The sequence below is a fragment of the Saccopteryx bilineata genome, chromosome 10 (genome assembly GCF_036850765.1).
Source record: "Saccopteryx bilineata isolate mSacBil1 chromosome 10, mSacBil1_pri_phased_curated, whole genome shotgun sequence".
NCBI lineage: Eukaryota > Metazoa > Chordata > Mammalia > Chiroptera > Emballonuridae > Saccopteryx > Saccopteryx bilineata.
This window is the reverse complement of record NC_089499.1, coordinates 61,563,788-61,577,254: the sequence shown is the minus strand read 5'-3', so window position 1 is coordinate 61,577,254 and position 13,467 is coordinate 61,563,788. Positions and strand designations below refer to the sequence as shown.

At 39.2% G+C, this 13,467-nt stretch overlaps 1 protein-coding gene across 10 annotated transcripts in view; it reads right to left on the bottom strand.

Annotated features, from left to right (window-relative positions):
* Window positions 1-13: 13 nt before the first annotated feature.
* Window positions 14-13,467, bottom strand: part of CCDC66 (coiled-coil domain containing 66) — a 63,562-nt gene continuing 50,108 nt past the window's right edge. For all 10 annotated transcript variants that reach the window (XM_066246124.1, XM_066246125.1, XM_066246126.1 and 7 more), the window contains 5 exons: window positions 4,724-5,214; window positions 3,265-3,305; window positions 2,294-2,535; window positions 1,908-2,032; window positions 14-150 (listed from right to left, as the gene is read on the bottom strand). In XM_066246124.1, coding sequence (XP_066102221.1) covers window positions 64-150; window positions 1,908-2,032; window positions 2,294-2,535; window positions 3,265-3,305; window positions 4,724-5,214 — 986 coding nt within the window. In that variant the 3' untranslated portion in view covers window positions 14-63. The remainder of the gene's footprint in view (window positions 151-1,907; window positions 2,033-2,293; window positions 2,536-3,264; window positions 3,306-4,723; window positions 5,215-13,467) is intronic.

Genomic DNA, 13,467 nt, shown 5'->3' with positions numbered 1-13,467 from the left:
AATTAAGCAACAAGGACATTTTATAATTTGGAAAACAAATGTGAAAGATTTGATTTTCTACATTTAAAACGAAGAACTAAAATTCTCTTCTTGATTGGCAGCTAACGGCATGAGATTAGTTTCCAACTCCCTTTGCTTCTGTAGAAGGCCCTGAAATCACATTGATATGTTAGTAAGGTGTGCAGCAGACTTGCAAATTATTCCTATTTAACATTTTTATCCTTTTAATCCAGAATTGCATTTACTTTGTAGCCAAGTATCTGAGCTTAATGTTTTTCAGTTTAAGCTTTCTGTCATGTTAAATTTTAGTAACTCAAAAAAACACTTCAGTAATGCTCACACAGACTTTCACACTTGGGATATTGTATAGCTGTTAAATATTTGTAAGATTATATTTTTAGCATAGAAACCAATAGGGATGACTTTTTTAAAACCAAGTCTATATAATTATGGGGCTGAGATTCCCCTCCTTCCTGTCCACCAAATGTTCTAGTATTGATGTTGCATGTACTAACGTTATTGGCTAATACAAAACCCTACTGAAATAATAATGTGGGTGAATGTGTACAATTGCTTCCTCTTGACCTTGTCTCAATAAAGCTACAAGTTTTAGGTGTAAAAAAAACCTGTAGTGTATAAATTACCAGGCTTGAGTAACAAATTTATTTGTAACCAAACCTACTATTTCAAAAACCAAGGACATGTTTTCTTAATACTAGGTCAGTGAAGGGTGTTTAGCTCTACAAAAAGAATTGGTAAGCAATATTTGAATCACCAATTTGAAATGCAAGCTTAATAGGTAACTGAACATGAAAAAAGACACTCCTAAAATAGCAGTGTATTTTTCCCAAATACAAAAAAGCACACTGAATCAAAACTACAGAAAAAATTTAGTAAGCTACTTTTTTTTTTTTAAGCCCACATGTAGCTTTTTAAAAACTAGTTGATGGAGAAAACTTATAGCCTTAAATAGTGAATTTTATTTTTAAGCAAGGTGAGAAGTCACAATAATTGGTCTGTGATAAAAAGTAGTCTGGTGAGTTTAAGTTATTTATACATATAATTTCACACTGAATTATATTATTCTTTGGGACTTGTGTCACTCTTCTGTTCTAAACACTGCCAGCACTCATTTTAAAAAAGCATGAACTGTATTACTAAGAATCTATAGCATAATTGTATTATTTTCTGCCCTTGGTTTTAGGGCCTTATTGATCATGTTTTACTGTTCAAATGTATGCATTTTTCATTCAATAAAATTATCTTAATATTTGAACTGTCTCATGATTTCACAGTGGAAATTCTGAAAGATGGTAAGGTAAAGCAAACTGAAGGAAAGTCCTGTTTTATTTCCACTCAAAGTTAATATATAGCCCTGTTCAGGTATCTCAATTAGAGCATTATTCCCATACCCAAGGGTCAGGGCACCTACTAGAATCAACCAGTGAATGCATAAAATAAGTGGACCAACAAGTCAACGTTTCTTCATCTCTCTCTCTCTCATAAAAATCAATTAAGCCTGACCTGTGGTGGTGCAGTGGATAAAACATCGACCTGGAAATGCTGAGGTTGCCGGTTTGAAACCCTGGGCGTGCCTGGTCAAGGCACATGTGGGAGTTGATGCTTCCAGCTCCTCCCCACCTTCTCTCTCTGTCTCTCTCTCCTCTCTCTCTCCCTCTCTGTCTCTCTCTCCTCTCTCTCCCTTTCTCTCTCTCTAAAAATGAATAAAAAAAAAATAAAAGAAAATTAAAAAAACTAATGTTGATTTAAAAAAAAAAAACTGATGTAGTCAAGTCACATAAATCACATAACCAACTAGGCACCTGGTAAACAGCCATTCCAACACACAACCATATACAGAAAATCGTCACATCTTCACATTAAAAAAAAAAAAAAAAAGTTCACACCTGTCTTAGTTCTGATAGTCCCTTTAGGATTGCTTGCTGTTGACCCCTGTTTTTCACCAAGTTAGGATTAAGAAGTGGGTCTTTGACATAGCCGGAGTCAAACAGCTGTCGTTCTTGGTCAAAGTCTAAAGCCAGATGAAAATGACAAATCAAATACATTACCACCAGTATGATATAGCTCTATGCTATAGTATATTCTAAGGATTCATTAATAAATTTATATCCTACTAAAGCACTAAGAAAAATTTAATATTCAATTAAAAATTTAGTAATCGACCCCCAAAACTTGGGGCAAACCTTGTTATGACACTTTGTAGTATAGGACAGAAATGCTAATTTGGATTTCGAATTTACAATTAGAGGGGAGAATACTTTTATTTACTTACTATATGGATTTTGGTACTGAGGATCCTGGGGTAGAGAGTTAGATAATGGTGCATCTGGATCAAGGTAATAGATCTCATTGGTTCGAACATAGGGAATAAAATGAGATGGTTCAGAAATCCTAGGTGATAATTCTGTTTGATTGCCTCCTGAGATCAGATTCTCTCTTTCATTATTACTCATTTTTAGTGTCTGAGTTTGTTGTGTTCCGTTTTTTACCACAGAAACTGGTGGTGATTGAGACCTGTATTTTTTAAAAAAGCACAAGTAGAGACTAATGTAAAATTGTGTATTTTAGATTAAGCATATCTATTCTTTAATCACATTTCAGTTTATCCCAAATGTAATACCTTTAAAAAGAATGGGATTAATTTGAGTTTTTGCTAGTACTTGCTAAAGATACATACATTACTGAGGGTTGCAAAAGGGGGTTAAACTACTAGATCCCTAGCCAAGTTAAATTTAAGCCTACTGTTTCTCAATTCATCATAAAGTAATATACTTACCATCTGACCTAAACTTGTTAGAGCTTCATTCTGAGACAAGTGAACCAGCTACTTCGTGCACAATGACAAAATAAAAATTCTAACAGTTTTCAATCTCTCATTGGTTGAGTTTCTCAGTATCCATACCAGTCATTTCTTCCCTCCCTCCCCCAACACTACCCCCACAATTCAAGTAGAGTGTTTTAGATTGACCCTGTTGACATACCTGGAAGATCAAAATTGATTAAGTCTGAAGATTTTTGCCTAGAATGCCTAACGTCCAACTTAGTCTTCAAAACCAAGGTCATTTTCAGTACCAGTCACCCTTTCTCTTTAACCTCTACTCCTCACCTGGAAATCACACACTTTCCTGTCCTGTCTTCATATGCACATACATGCTTGACCTCACCTATATTCTGAGCAAATATTTTGCATCCGTACCACACAAAATCCAAGGTAGCTATGGAATCAGTCTATCCATAACATACCTTTCCTTGTTGAAAGAATTAATTTTCAGAGGTTCTTCTTCCTAGAAGATGGATAGATAAATGCAGAATGGAGTAAGTATTTCCATATGTCCTCACAGATACTTTTTAGTGGTTATTTGTTGAGAAATCTGAGGATAATATTTGAGTAAAAGATACTAGATAATGGGATAGACTCTATTTCCAGAGTCAGAACTAATCTATTCCTAATCTATATTATTCTCTATATGGATCATAAACCAGTTCTGAGCTGGCCAGTGGTGGCACAGTGGATAGAGTGTCGACCTGGAATGCTGAGGTCACTGGTTCTAAACCCTGGGCTTGCCTGGTCAAAGCACATACAATAAGCAAGCAATGGACAACTAAAGTGAAGCAACTATTAGTTTACACTTCTCTCTTCTCGCCCTCCTCTCTCTGTAAAGTCAATAAATAATATATTTTTTAAAATTTCAGAATGGCTATTTGAATAAAGAATAGGATTAATACAGTGTGTCCGTGAAGTCATGGTGCCCTTTTGACCGGTCACAGGAAAGCAACAAAAGAGGACAGAAATGTGAAATCTGCACCAAATAAAAGAAAAACTCTCCCAGTTTCATACCTATTCAGTGCAGTTCGATGTGGGCTCATGCACAGATTTTTTAGGGCTCCTTAGGTAGCTATCCCATATAGCCTCTACAGACTCGTCACTGACTGATGGCCTACCAGAACGGGGTTTCTCCACCAAACTGCCGGCTTCCTTCAACTGCTTATCCCACCGAGTAATGTTATTCCTATGTGGTGGCACTTTGTTATAAACGCGTCAATATTCACGTTGCACTTTGGTCACGGATTCTAATTTAGCAAGCCACAGAACACACTGAATGTTCCTCTGTACTGTCCACATCTCGACTGGCATGGCCGTGGGCTGCTCCACTGTATACACGGTGTTACGTCATCATCTGCACATGCGCACATGCTACCACATCATCCTACAGAAACTGGGAGGGTTTTCCTTATACTTGGTGCAGATTTCACATTTCTATCGTCTTTTGTTGCTTTCCTGTGACCGGTCAAAAGTGCACCATGACTTCATGGACACACTGTACATATAGGTTTAAGGGTAAGGTTTAAGGGTAAGCATTTTCTATTATAAAGGAACAGATAGTAAACACTTGGCTTTGTGGTCCATGTGGTCTCTGATGCAACTACTATAAACTCAGCAGCTGTTGTGTGAAGCCAGCCAAAGAGAACACATACAAGAAAGAGCATGGTTGTGTACTTGTGAAACTATTTAGAAAAGAAGGCAGCAGGATGGATTTACCCACAGGCCATTGTAGTTTGCCAACTTCTCTTATAAACTGAAGCAGACTTCTAGAACCTCTTCAGACCCAGAATAGCCTTGTAAAAACATGTACATGTGTTTTCAATCTAGAGACATAAATATATGCCTTAAAAATGCATTTTTAAGATAGAAGAACTTTACCTTTTTGATTAGATGCCACCTGAACTTTGGCTCAGTTTCTTGATGAGATGAATGAAGAACTGGTGAAGTGCCTCTATTTTGAGAAAGGTGTGCAGGATTATTTCTTTCTGCTAAATGAAGCAGTTCCATTTGCCTTCTTACTTTTTTTTCTTCTCTCTGCTTTTGAAGCTGCTTAGGGTATTTTTCTGATGCTGGAATATACCCTTTGAGTGGCTTATTTATATTCCAATCAGGCCTTTTAAGACATTTCTTCATATGTTTTGTTTGTTTCTCTTTTCTTGTGAACTGATTACACTGGTCATTATACCAGCTGTTTTCTTTTTCTAAGTTGGCTCCTTTATCCTGACTTAGTTCTTGTTTGTTTTTCTTAGTGTTAAACTGTTCATTAAATTCTGCAGGAATCTCGGGAGATGAACAATTTATAATTTCCCTCTGTATTACTGATCCACAGTGTGATTCTGCACTAGTGAATATTGCACCACTTAAGTCATCTAAAAAATAATAATTAAAAAAAGCTTCAGATAATTTATAAAACTGTGGTTAAAATATACCTGATAAACTTTACTATTTTAACCATTTTCAGAAATAATTCTTTTATTAGTTACTGCCCTCTACAACATTTTTCCTTAAAACTTTCAAAACAAATTCTATACCCATTAAACACTCCCCATTCCTCCCTCCCCCCAAGCCCATGGCAGCCCACCAGTCTCCTTTGTTGCTATAAATTTGACTTCTCTAAGTGCCTCACATGATTAAAATTTTAAATTCAAAATTAATGAAGGAGGAGGTATGGGTTGCACATTAAAAAAAGAAAAAGCCTGGTTATTGCTCTCTTATCTTGGATTTTCATTAGGTGCGTTACTCTAGGTTGGAGCTGCTCCAGGACTAATCCTAGTAAGGTTGCTCAGCTTGCATCGTTCTCAAACTGGGCACCTTCTTTTCCTGTTCTAGACACACTTAACATCTTTCTCTAGCCTGTTCTGACTTGGCAGGGTGACTGGTATGAACCATATCAATGGGTTCCTGGGTCCCCTGGTTTTTGTCAAGAGGGTTCAGAGGCAGATTAAAGGCAGGAAAAAAATTGAATATTTATTCCACTGGCTCCTTCCCTGTGACTTCACCTCAGGCTGACTCTGACCCTTTACCAAATGTCCCTTTCTAGTAAGCCATCTTGAATTATTCGATTTTGGAACCCTGGCTGATTATCTTATTTAGAGCTCTGCTCGGTGTTAATATAATTCCCTTAACTGGTGTGAAAATTTAGGTAATTTTGTTATTTATGTGGACATGGGGGAGTGAACCAAATTCTTCAAGCTTAATAGCCAACAATAAAAATACACCAAGCTCTCATAAGCAGAATAATTCCAGATAAACAAGCAGTTTGTACAGGCAGACTGCTTTTCCCAACAACCCTTTCAAGGTTCCTTTCTACTTTCCTGTCAAATAATGTGGGTAATTTGGTATTGTTTCAAAGTAAAGTCTAAAGTAGCAGAAAATAGTGCAGTGTTAGTTCACAGAATTCCTTCAAGACATTTTGGGCTTGGGGCTCCATACTATGCAACTCCAGAGTGGTGTTTTGATATTTATAGAATAATATCATTTTCTAACTAAGACCGGTCAAATGATTGTTGTCTCTTTAAGTTAGACAAGAACCTTAAGACCACAAATACTGACAGGAGGCTATAATGGTACTTAATTGAAATGTGAAGCTTTTCAGTTCAAGATGGCAATTTAGTAAGATCCTAAACTTTCCTCCATGGACACACTGGAATCTAAAGCTACATACAAAACAATTTCCTCTGAAAAAAACCTAAAAACTGGTCCAGTGACTCCTACACATCAGGCAAGTGAGAAAGAGACCACATTGAGACCAATGAGAGAGGGTGAGACACTATCAAGCCATAAACCCTACCCAAGAGCATGGTAATCCACCAATCAGGAGGGAATTCAAAACCTAGAGCTTTTACCTGAGGAGCAAAGGGATTGAAACCCACATAGTACTTTTAAGACCTGTACTTGAGAGATGAACCCCCAAAACATCTAGCTCCGAAAATTAACAGGGCTCGCAAACATGAAACCCACATGGGTTCGTATCAGAATGCAACTGCTCCAGGGCCCAGTCCAGAGGCAGCCAGTTATGTCCAGACTTTATGTGGAAGAGGCTCATATTTATTTTATTTTAAAATTTTAAAAATTTCTTGATTTTAGAGAGAAAGACATTGATTTATTGTTCCACTATTTATGCGCTCATTGGTTGATTCTATGTACTCTGACCAGGTATTGGGATGATGCTCTAACGGTCTAACCAACTGAACTACCCAGCCAGGGCTCATTTACTTTTATTAAAATGGCCTGAGGGTTAGGCATCTAACTTAACATACACCTAAGGGCCTGCTGGGACACTTTCCAGAGGATTGAGGCTGGTGAGTGACATTTTTTCTTTTTAACTCTAGGATGGTCCACCCTGCCCCAGGCAAGTACCATCTTTTCACTGTTCTTCTGCCTCATACCAGCTGGCATGTGCCATTTTCATACTCTCCCTATGCCCTGTTCCAGAGTACCAGTACTTCCTGGTGCCCATTTTTTGCAGCTGTTGCCAGGGAAAAGCCCCTTGATGACCTGGCTCTGGAAGCTATGAGGGCTTGCATTCCTGGGTCCCATAGGACTGTAACAATTGGAGAGACAGTTCTTAGCAGGATACCACCCCCAAGAAACTGTGTGAAAGGCAGACTAAAACATCTAAAACATACCCCCTGAGTTTCTGAGTAAGAGGCCTATTTGCTTGTCCAGGAGATCTGGCCTGAGGGTCAGGCTTCTACTTTGGCATACATCTAGGATCCTGCACAGGTGTTCTCAAGAAACAGAGGCCAGTATACTCAATTTTCACATTCTCTCTCTGCCTTGCTAGATAAAACTAGCTAGTATCTCCCAGAAAGGGGCTTATACACTCATCTGGAACCCTGATTTTTGCAACTACCATGCAAGGGACACCTACAGATCACCTGGCTCTCATGGCCAACAAAGCAATAGCTTCCAGGGCCCACAGGACTATATATATTTATTTCCTTTAAAAGACGCTGATTGAGAGTCTGGTTTCCAATCAGCCCGAACCTAGGTGCTGACTAAAATCCTCTGCTTTTGGACAATGACAGGTTTTTGCACACCTACTGGGAACTATTAAGGATAAAGTAGGCTGCTTGTTCAATCACACAGTTTTGAGAGACAACCAAGAGCAAAGGATAGGCTTGAATAATAAGGTTCACCTTTTAAGGCTGCACCTTCAAGATGAGAGGTGGCTGTTAAATTTAATGCATAAAAACCAACAGAGGTCCAGCAAAATGAAGAAACAGAGGAATATGTTCTAAACAAAAGAACAAGATAAAAGAGAAAGACCTTAATACAATGGAAATAAGTAATTTACCTGATAAACATTTCAGAGTACTGGTCATTAAGATACTCCAAACTGAGAAGACTGAATGAACACAATGAAAAGTTCAACAAAGAGGAAATACAAGAAAGTACCAAAAAAAGTCACAGAATGAAGAATACAATAACTGAAGAAATATATCCTAGATGGGTTCAACAGGAGACTAGAAGAATCAAAAGAAAGGATCAGTAAATTCAGGAAGGGCAGAGGAACTTATTCAAACAGCAGAAAAAAAAAAAAGTGAAGATAGCTTAAGGGATTTATGGAAAACATCAATCAGACTAACAGTCACATAGTAAGGAGCCCATAATGAGAAAAAGGCAGAAATATTATTTGAAGAAATAATGACTGAATAGGTTCCTAACCTGGGGAAGGAAACTAACTCTTAGATCTGAAAAGCCCAGAGTTCCAATAAGAGGAACCCAAAAGACTCACACAAATGTGCAATTAAAAGGTCAAAAGTTGGCCCTGGCGGGTTGGCTCAGTGGTGGAGTGTCGGCCTGGTGTGCAGGGGTCCCGGGATCGATTCCCGGCCAGGGCACACAGGAGAAGCGCCCATCTGCTTCTCCACCCCTCCCCCTCTCCTTCCTCTCTGTCTCTCTCTTCCCCTTCTGCAGCGGGGCTCCATTGGAGTAAAGATGGCCCGGGTGCTGGGGATGGCTCCTTGGCCTCTGCCCCAGGTGCTGGAGTGGCTCTGGTCGCAGCGGGGCGACACCCCGGAGGGGCAGAGCATCGCCCCCTGGTGGGAAGAGCTTCGCCCCTGGTGGGCGTGCCGGGTGGATCCCGGTTGGGCGCATGCGGGAATCTGTCTGACTGTCTCTCCCCGTGTCCAGCTTCAGAAAAATACCAAAAAAAAAAAAAGAAAAAAAGAAAAAAAAAGGTCAAAAGTTAAATACAAGGAGAGTATCTTAAAAACAACAAGAGAAGGCCCTGGCCGGTTGGCTCAGTGGTAGAGCATCGGCCTGGTGTGTGGGAGTCCTGGGTTTGATTCCCAGCCAGGGCACACAGGAGAAGCGCCCATCTGCTTCTCCACCCCTCCCCCTCTCCTTCCTCTCTGTCTCTCTCTTCCCCTCCCGCAGCCAACGCTCCACTGGAGCAAAGTTTCCCCAGGCGCTGAGGATGGCTCTGTGGCCTCTGCCTCAGGCTCTAGAATGGCTCTGATTGCGGAAGAGTGACGCCCCAAGATGGGCAGAGCATCGCCCCCTGGTGGGCATGCCGGGTGGATCCTGGTTGGACGCATGCGGGAGTCTGTCTGACTGCCTCCCCGTTTTCGTACTTTTCCAGAAAAGTACGAAAAAAAAAAAAGAAAAGAAAAGAAAAGAAAAAAACAGCAAGAGAAAACAACTTGTTACATATAAGGAAACTTTCATAAGACTAAGACTTTTCAGCAGAAACTGCAGGTCAGATCTGACCAGATAGCTCAGCTGATTAGAGAGGCCATCCTGATACACAAAAGTTATGGATTCAATTCCTGGTCAGGGCACAGAAATAGGTCAACGGTTCTCTCTTGCGAGCTCTCTAAAAATCAATGTTTTATTTAATTCAAAAAAAAGAAAAACTCCAAAACAGAAGGCAGTCAACATGCTGAAAGAACAAAACTTCCAACCTGAATAATACTCTTTCCAGCAAAGTTATTCAGAATTGGAGAAAGTTTTTTTCAGATAAACAAAAAAGAAGTAGTTCATCACCACTAAACATGTCTTATAAGGAATGTTAAAGGGAATTTTTAAGATAAAAAGGATGCTAGTTAGCAATAAGAAAACATAAAAGTATAAATCACAATAGTAAAGGTTAATATATATAGTAAAGGTAATGGATTAATAATTTGTAAAAAAACTATAAAGTTTAAAAGAAAAAAGTAAAAAATAACTAACTACAATAATTAGATGAGATACAGAATAAAAAGATATAAAATGTGACATCAAAAACATAAAATGTGATTCACGCACAGAAGCAGGGTAGTTACTTAGAGATTTGGAGACACATTTGTTGCTGGGACAGTGCACCAACCACAAAGAATGACATTTCACAGACAAGCTAAATTAGCATTCAAGAGCAAGGCTCCTAACTTTGAGTTGAAAATGGTGGAATAAGAAGCTCACCTCTCACTGATATCAAAACTATAACTACATAGTTATAGGAGAGGTGCTGTCTATTAGATTAAGAATTCAAAGTAATAGTCATAAAGATGCTCACCAAACTCTGGAGACAAATTGAGAACTTCAACAAAGAGATAAAACTATTTAAAAAAAACCTGCCTAATTGATGGTGGCACAGTGGATAGAGCATCCACCTGGGATGCTGAGGTCCCTGGTTCAAATCCCGAGGTCACCTGCTTGAGCTCAGGCTCATCGACAGGAGCACAGGCTTGCCAGCTTGAGCACGGAATCATCAAGGATTCCAAGGTTGCTGCCTTGAGCCCAAGGTCTCTAGCTTGAACAAGGGGTCAATGGCTAGGCTTGAGCCCCAGTGAAGGCACATATTAGAAGCAATCAATGAACAACTAGAGTAAAAAGCAACTGAAGAATATAACTAGAATAAAATATATGCTAGAGAGAACAGCAGGTCAGATGACACAGCAGAATGGATCAGTGATCAGAAAGACAGGTTAGTGGAAATCACCAAATTGTAAAATAAGAAAGAAAAAATAATAAAAAGAATGAGGACAGCATAAGTGACCTCTGGGACAACAAGTACTGACATTTACCGTATTTTTCACTCCATAAAATGCTCCTGACCATAATATGCAACTAGGGGATTAAGGAGGAAAATAAGAAAAAAAATATTCTGAACCAAATGATGTGTTAAAATACTTAATAAAATATACCACAATAATTATTATTTCAACAATGTAGACTCAATAGCAGTACAGTGGTACCTTAAGATACAAACATACCAACACACGAAATTTTTAAGATACAAGCTGTGATTCAGTCCGTATTTTTATTCGAGAACCGAGTGAAAATCCGAGATACGAGTTGTGATTTGGAAAGCTGCCGCTAGTTGGCGCACTGGTCCAGTATTGGCAGTTTGATATACGAGTTGACTGACTTATGAGCTTGGTTACAGATGAATTAAATTCATATCTCAAGGTACCACTGTATTAGCAACCATTAGCACTGTTATTAACAAATGAGAAGAAACTTTAATGTTCAAATACTCTCCTAGTTGTCTGGGAACCTGCAGTAGCTAAAAAAAAAAAAAAAATGAACATTTTGCTCCATAAGATGCGTGGGCATTTTCCCCTCCACTTTTGGGGAAAAAAAGTGCATCTTAAGGAGTGAAAAATACGGTATATCACAGGGGTCCCATAAGAAGGAAAGAGAGAAAGGGACAGAAAACCTATTTGAAGGAAACAATCCAAATCCAGGAAGTACAGAGAGTTCCAAACAAGATGAACACAAAGAGGCTCACACCAAGACACATCATAATTAAAATGTTAGAAATGAAAGAAAAACAGAGAATCTTAAAAGTAGCGAGAGAAAAACAACTAGTTACATACAAGAAACGCCTGTACAACTATGAGCTGACCTTTTCAACAAATTTTGCAGGTCAGAAGGGAGAGGCACATATAATGACATGATGAAAGGCAAAAACCCACAATCAAGAATATTCCACTTGAGAAGATTATCTTTCAGTACTGAAGGAGATAGTTTGCCAGACAAGCAAAAGCTAAAGGAGTTTTCACTAAACTGACTTTACAAGAAGTGTCAAAAGGAATTATTTAAGCTGAAAGACCAAAACTATAATAGAAATAAGAAAATACATGAAAGAAAAAAAAAATCTCCCTAGTAAAAGCAAATATATAGTAGAGGTAGTAGACCAACCACTTACAAAGCTAGTATGAAAACAAAATGGCAATAAATACATACCTATCAATAATTATCTTTATTATATGCGGCTTAAGTGTCTGTTTGTCGCCAATAGCTTATTGGTTGCTTGCGTAACTGTACTAGCCAATGGGGTGAAGTTGCCACAGCATTCAAATAGTCCCACCTTCTGGCATGCCACCTCACAAATTGAGGTTAAAGATTGGAGCAATTATTATGCTGTTAAGAAATCTTAACACCAGAAGGGGTCTTTGCAATGGTACAAGACTAGAGGTTCTCCAATTGAAAAATAATGTCATAATAGCTAAGTCTTTGACTGGCTCTTATAAAGGTGAAATACATGTCATTCCAAGAATTGATTTGGCTCCATCTCAAACAGGGTTGCTGTTTCAATTGAGACATAGACAATTTCCTGTAAAACTTGCCTTTGCTATGACCATCAATAAGTCTCAGGACCAAACGCTTAAGCGTGTTGGCATTTTTTTTACCTGAGCCTGCATTTGGACCCGGTCAACTTTATGTTGCCTGTTCAAGAGTTCGTGAAAGAACGTAAGTAAAATTAAAAATAATTGATGGTCCTCTGCAAGAGGAGCTTAAAAATGATGGAAAGATCTACACAAGAAATGTTGTGTACAAAGAGATCTTTGACATGTAAATTAACATTTTATTATTTAAATCACCTTTATTTATTGAGCTAGCGGTGGCTCTTAAGAAATGTACCGCCAGTGGTTTCCTTCATTGCACTCTACTTTAAGCAATTAAGCAAGTAGAAGGGGGAAACCTCCTGGGGCAGTAAGCAAAGGGGAGTCCTCGCCGCCTGCCCTGGGTAATTCAGTTTGAATTAGCAGACACCTTTGCACAAATCATTTTAATTACAATTTATAATATCTAGAACAGCGGTCATTTCGTATGACCACTGGGCTTTCTAGTTTAAATATAAATGGACTGAGTGCTCCATTCAAAAGACATAGGATGGCCCTGGCCAGTTGGCTCAGCAGTAGAGCGTCGGCCTGGCGTGCGGGGGACCCAGGTTAGATTCCCGACCAGGGCACACAGGAGAGGCACCCATTTGCTTCTCCATCCCCCCCCCCTTCCTCTCTGTCTCTCTCTTCCCCTCTCACAGCCAAGGTTCCATTGGAGCAAAGATGGCCTGGGTGCTGGGGATGGCTCCTTGGCCTCTGCCCCAGGCGCTAGAGTGGCTATGGTCGCGGCAGAGCGACGCCCCGGAGGAGCAGAGCATCACCCCCTGGTGGGCAGAGCGTGGCCCCTGGTGGGCGTGCCGGGTGGATCCCGGTCGGGCGCATGCGGGAGTCTGACTGTCTCTCCCCATTTCCAGCTTCAGAAAAATACAAAAAAAAAAAAAAGACATAGGATGATAAATGGTATGACAGAATAATAAACAGATCTACCTAACAAGAGAATATCACACTTGTAAATATCTATGCAACCAAAATTAGAACACCAAAATACAAATAGCAAATAGTAAC